Below are 6,221 nucleotides of genomic sequence, written 5' to 3' on the forward strand. Positions count from 1 at the left end.
AAAAAGGTTAACACATTTCAATCTTTTCATGTGCAAAATAAGACAACATAAGCTATAAGTTGTTATACGTAAAGTACAGAAGAAGAGAAAGTCTGATCAGGGGACATGTGCTCTCATTGCTTTCTCGGAAATAGTTTCTCAACGACAATGTAACATCAACGTAAAAATGTCACTCGTGTTCAGGTAAATGGTAAATCCAGTCGTAGAAACAGAATCAGCTGTTATTAATTTCATGGCTGTTTAGCTGCGCTATCTATATAGGGAATGACCAAATTAGTTATTCTGCTTCTTCTTCTCCTCCGGGAAAACAGGACCGCATTACATTACAGTATACAGGAGTAAAATGTAGGGTATAACGTATGTACACTCAAGTTAGCTGTGCATTGTGGGTATTTTACAGTGGACTATATAGTGAATGAAATTAACTGCTGAGAATTCGAACACCACTACAAAATGGCGAACACAATATATTGTGCACTATTTCCGATAGGGGGGAACAATTTTGAGCACACCTTGTGACTACACTTGGTCGTCAGAAAAGACAAACACAGGGCAGAAAGCTAATTAGGCGGTATTTGTATTTTGTCTGGTGTGTGTGCGCCTCCTACTCTTTTTCAGGTAGATTGGTGACTGCTGGGAGGATACCCCACAACTTTCGGTTCTCCACTCCTTTGTGCTGGATAACAGCAGACCGTGCTGTCCAGAGTATATGTTGGTAGGTTTTACTCCTTTTTCCTAACCTTGACATCGTCATACTTAGATTCTAGTCAGCATATGTGTCTGATACTGCTCTATTGGGCTGCGATTATTGAGCGTGTATCAACCGAATTTCAACCATAGATCGGCCTCTGCCTGACCGTGGCATGCTTTCCTATGTTTTTTTCTTCTGCAACTTAACAGAGCAGTGTTACACATTCTGTTTTGCATTATTAACAAATTGTACTGGCATTTTTGTAACAGGTGACTCCCATCCTTCCATCAGTTATTTTACATCAATGATTACTCTTTGATTTCTAGGGTCGTAACAGGCGTACTTACGGGTGTGGAGCTCCGTCTGCTGTGGCGCTGGGAGATGTCTGGTGTGCTGGACGTCACTCTCCAGCGGTCGGAGCAGCGATGGTGGGGCTGGTGGGCGCACAAGGTGAGGGGACTGGCTGAGGCCGAACGGGGGCAGAGAGGAGAGTCTGTGGAGAGAAGTGACATACAAACATTCATATAGCAGCGTAATTTAATTTTCCATGAAATTGATGTTAAACTAATGCCAATCCTTTTTATTTTTTTTCAACTTACTACCATCTTTGCCATTGGTGAGGACGCTGGCAGCGCTGCGGCTCCTAGCGAGGAAAGACAGTGTTGGTGTCATCAGACGGTCAACTATACTGCTCTCCCATGGACTCAGTGCAAGGCTACGGGCTGCAGGCAGGAAAAACAGATTGATAAATATTTTTTTTATATTAACTACAGAAATAATTTCTTTAATTGATGTCCTCAGCTGAACCAAAACTTTTTTTCAAGTATAGAATTCCCAAACCATAATATACCTGAGGTATTAGAGGAAGTTAGGCCCATTCATTATCAATATTTGCAGGCGTCATTGCCGAGACAGTGATAAAATAAATCCTAAAGTGTGTCACCAACAGGGAAATGAAAAGAGGTTATAGCTCATGTAGCAATAAGTCTTCAAGCCACAAAGGCCTGATTAAATACCAAAAAACAACTATAAGACACCTTAGCGCCACCCAAAGAGATTATGAAAGAAATGAGCTCAGTAAATGTGTCTACTATAAGGCTGCAGTAGTGCAACCCAATGCTTGTCTAGACAGTGAGTCAGTTATTTATAACCACAACCTTGAGCATACAAGCAGAGACGAAGAAGACTGGAGACTTTATTTGGGGGGGAAACACTCTGGCATTAAAGTGTAGGACGGGGAAGATGAATGCAGTGAATGTTCACAGACAGGGTTTGTAATTTTGATTGGGTAGAGAAGAGAGCGACAAGAGGGATAGAATACTTGCCTATCCATTTTCTCCCTAGCAGTACAGAGTAGTAGTACCTGCTCCGGGGAGTTTTCAGAATACATTATCTCCTAGAAAATGCTGACTCACTCACTAACTTTACTTTTTTCAAGCCCTGTTTTTCCTTCTTTGCAGGAGTACACCATGACCTGGTTAAAGTGAGACCTATAAAGAAGAGCTGCATCACCCGAAGAATGAAATGTGGTTCATTTAAAAGACAAAGTTGATTCAAAGAAATATTTGTCATTCATAAACATCACCCACCTCCATATCATCAATCAATAAAGCAATCAAGTCATTGAAAAAAAAGACATCCCATATCCAGTATGTTGAAAAAGAGCACATTTGACTGTGCAAAGACATGAAATGACCATTACCACTCAATGAACCAACCAAAGGATAGTAAAAAAACAAAACAATATATGAACACTGTACATAACCCATATTAAAATATGAGCATGCAGAACAAAAGGCAAACCCAAATTCGTGAGAGTAACAACAAAAGGAACCCAGTGGTTTTGGAAGATGGAAATGGATTGTCAACCACCAAGCACAAGAGAAGGACTGAAATCAGACAGGGGAAGAACTGAAAAAATAGACAATGATGGACGGGTTCGGAGTGGTTTGCGGTGGCAGAGTGATGGACACAGTTACACGGGAGGGGGGTGGGGGCATTCCAGATGTTGCCTTACTTCTGCTGGGGGAGTTCCAGAGCGTGGCGGAGGACTTGGACAGTCGCTTGTTTATAACAGAGTCCACGTGTTTGGGCAGGTTGACCGTTGACACAGAGCATCTGCCTAAGAAGCCAAGAAAGCGCCACACAGATGTTCACACATGGTTGAGAGGAAGAGGGCGAACGTCTGTGGCGTCATGTGTTGCGCTCCAATGATGCTTCTACAAACATACACCCACACACTGTAAAGGGAACTACAGTGTCGGACTTGTAATGTAAGCAGCCCCTATTAAAGTGTGCTGACGTGTACATATATATTAACATCCACTGCTTTACAGTAAATACACACGCACACAGTACACCATATTTTCACTTCAGTTTGCCTTAAAGTGTGTAGGCAGGCATCTCTGTCAAAAAAATGACATCAAATATTATTTGTTAATGTTGCTGAATGTGTCAAAAGCTACAATTGTGAGCGCAACAAACTAAATTCCATTCAACTTCATTGAAGTGAGAAATTCCCTTTGCTTTTTTTTATTTGAGTGAAAGGACTCTTAAATATTCTTCTTAAAAAAATTCCAGATCAAAAGTTAACAGAGATTTATGCCTTCTTCATAACAAAAACAATAACCACTGAGCAAAAACACTAATGTGTAGCCTTTTTATGTCCACCTTTTAAAACCTACCAACACTAGCAATGAACAAGAAAAGACACCTCTAAATAACCTTAACAACAAGGGGTGGGTACCAAAATTCATTACTTTTCAAGACACAGACTGAATTACCTCCAAAGTATCGAGTATTGAAAAATGCCTTTCACTACCAAATTTACATACCCAAAGAGTAAATCACATCAGTGTCAGTGAGCCAATAAGCATGCAGCATGCTTCTACTAAGATCTAATAATGCTGGTGATTGGCTGTCTACACGCCATAGAGGCATCCAGGAAAAACTACTTCCTATGTACAGAGAGAGACAGAGCTTGCTTGTTTTTGTTGTTATGTTTTTGAGAGGCTTGACTGCAGTGTGTGTCACATAGGTGTAAAGGAACTGCAAAATAAAAATAAAAATAAAGATTTGTACCATAACGTAATTTTTTTCAAATGAAATGGATTTTATAAAAATTGGTATCAAAAAGCTTTCTAGAACATGTATCAAATTCAAGCTATTCTCACCGGTACCCAACATGTTTTGACAATACCCAGCCCTATAATAACAACCCAACAAGTGATGGAAAGAGGCTGCTGGGAAACATGTACTCAAGGTTGATGACGTGAACTGGCACTTTAGAAAAGGGCAAAACCCTGAACCTTAAAACCATCCATGTGCAATACTTGCATCTATCCCAATTATATATCCCTTTAATACACTGCAATCAAATGAACACTCTGATCTTTTTCCAGTTGACGTCAGCCATGATTTAGAGAACACTACAGAAATGGAGGTACAGTATTACAGCAGCATAAAGTCTCCATTTAAATGGACAATGAGACAGTCTGCTCTTTAGGATTGTTTTACTAAATAACATCCTGAAGTCTAAGCCATTCCACTGCAGCCTGTTAGGGCTTGTTTACTTTCATCATCTGACAGACGGCAGGCTGCTTAAGGAGGCAGAACGGGAGAGAAGGGAGAGATTGATATTTAGAGTGTCAATAATTCTCCTGGCATATGGCTAAGACGATTACATGACATAAGATATAACTTCGGATTCTAAAGACTTAGTGCTTGAAGTCGGTAGGATGACATAAAGGGACAGGAACATCCATCGAGCTGCACTGTTAAAACATCATTTATACAGGATAAGCAAGCCTCTGCAGTCACTGGTTTATTAGACAACATATTCAATTTTCTGCTAGTCAATAGAACCCTGCTTACTGAAACTGACTGACGCAATAAAGCAGCTGAATACATTTTTACTTTGTTTGATCAATACATTATGGTCGTGATTAAGCGCTAATGACCCTGAAGTAAGGTTTAAGAGAAAAACAGCGTGCTAGGACAGAGTTGTTGAAGCAAACACATCTGAGGAAATAGTGTGTCAGGGTGGAGGAGTGTGACAGATGCAGCAAACAAAGGCACATCAGATTAAAATATAACAAAACTCCCAGTGCTGTCCAGATCTGACTGACTGTGCACCTGCTAACATCATATGCCAAACCCAGCAGAGAGCATAAAACACAGTACACCCAACTAAGCCATCTATGTTGCTGTTGGGTTTAAAAAATAAAAAAATAAAAAAAACACCAATCATTTTGATATAATTCACCTGAGGTGAATGTAATCAATTCTGGATGCTATGCTTTAGATCTACCTAATGGTGCAACTTTACTCTTTTTTTAGTTCTCCCTCAGTTGAGGTTCCAAGCGAGCTGAGGCGATACCAAAAGGTGACGTAAAAACCTGCAGACTACCGATTGGTCGGAGAGACACTAAGTACTGCGTCATCATTGCTAGCAACAGACGGGGGGTGTCCTGAATAAACCTGTTGTGTTTAAATTGTTTAGCCAGCATTTCTTTTTTGCTGCCTCCAGATCCTTTTGAAACTAATTTGTCTTCTACACCAGCCACATGCCCAGAATCAAAAACAACACACCTTCAACATATGTGTGTGTGTCGCGTTAGGTCACGGCAGTTTCCTGCTATGACGACCAGCCACGCTCAACTCACACATGAGGCGGTACTAATCTGCAATGAAAAAAGGAGGAAGAGATACAGCGACCGAGTCGAGCAGGTACCATATATTTGGAAAACGCCATAAATGTTACAGTTGTGAGGAAAAAAAATAAAAAAGTAACATGGGAATGTTCTACTTTTCTCTGTTTTATATGGTTGTAAAGGAAACACTGTGGGGCTGTGGTCTGTTGGATAGACAACCAAAGTTATTTGAAGACAGCGCCTTGAGCTTTGGCAAACTGAGAGACAATTGTTCTGACTTTTTCTTTTTTACATTTTAAAGACTAAATGATTAATTGAGAAAGAGTTATCTTTAAAAGATAAATTAATGGTGATCTCAGGTCTGTTTTTGATATCATAGGCAAGTCTATTAAAATAATTATATATCTCTTCAGTGAAAACAGCGCAGAGTGATGCTAAAATAATCTTCCTTTAATGGCAAGAGGTTAATGGCACTAAAACTAGAGCCAATAATGATGGAAAAAAACCTTAACAGACAGAATCTATAGCCAGTTAAAGTTGTACCGATTACATCGCACTGATTCCAGATAGCTTCCAAGCACTGCCTCATATTAACTATATGAGTCAGTTATTCTTTAGTGCTTCATATAAGTCTGTCCATTATTATTTTATGAGGATGTGCATCCAGATATGATCAGTGCACTTACCTTCTTTCTGGCCGGAGTTCTGGCTTAGCGCACCAGCCCAGGACCATCTTTGCTGGCGGATTTCTGCCCACGTCTTCTTGGTTGACCTATGAATGGCTGCCTCATAGCGCTCCTGGAAAGGATAAACAGATAGCAGTTATTTGAATGTCTAATGCATCAAAGGCAATATGCAGAGCTGGGTGCGCTCTTCAG

General features: G+C 40.3%; 1 protein-coding gene across 11 annotated transcripts in view; it reads right to left on the reverse strand.

The window, feature by feature from the left end:
- map7d1a (MAP7 domain containing 1a) overlaps window positions 1–6,221 on the reverse strand; it is a 59,205-nt gene that overhangs the window by 29,097 nt on the left and 23,887 nt on the right. For 6 of the 11 annotated variants that reach the window (XR_004332262.1, XM_032517440.1, XM_032517439.1 and 3 more), the window contains 4 exons: window positions 6,030–6,141; window positions 2,709–2,813; window positions 1,291–1,413; window positions 1,039–1,184 (listed from right to left, as the gene is read on the reverse strand). Coding sequence is in view for 10 of the 11 variants with exons in the window: in XM_032517440.1 (XP_032373331.1) it covers window positions 1,039–1,184; window positions 1,291–1,413; window positions 2,709–2,813; window positions 6,030–6,141 (486 nt within the window). In the remaining variant the exon portion in view is untranslated. The remainder of the gene's footprint in view (window positions 1–1,038; window positions 1,185–1,290; window positions 1,414–2,708; window positions 2,814–6,029; window positions 6,142–6,221) is intronic. The other 5 variants (XM_032517434.1, XM_032517431.1, XM_032517437.1 and 2 more) reach the window with 3 other exon arrangements.

The sequence above is a fragment of the Etheostoma spectabile genome, chromosome 6 (assembly GCF_008692095.1).
Source record: "Etheostoma spectabile isolate EspeVRDwgs_2016 chromosome 6, UIUC_Espe_1.0, whole genome shotgun sequence".
NCBI classification, from domain to species: Eukaryota; Metazoa; Chordata; class Actinopteri; order Perciformes; family Percidae; genus Etheostoma; species Etheostoma spectabile.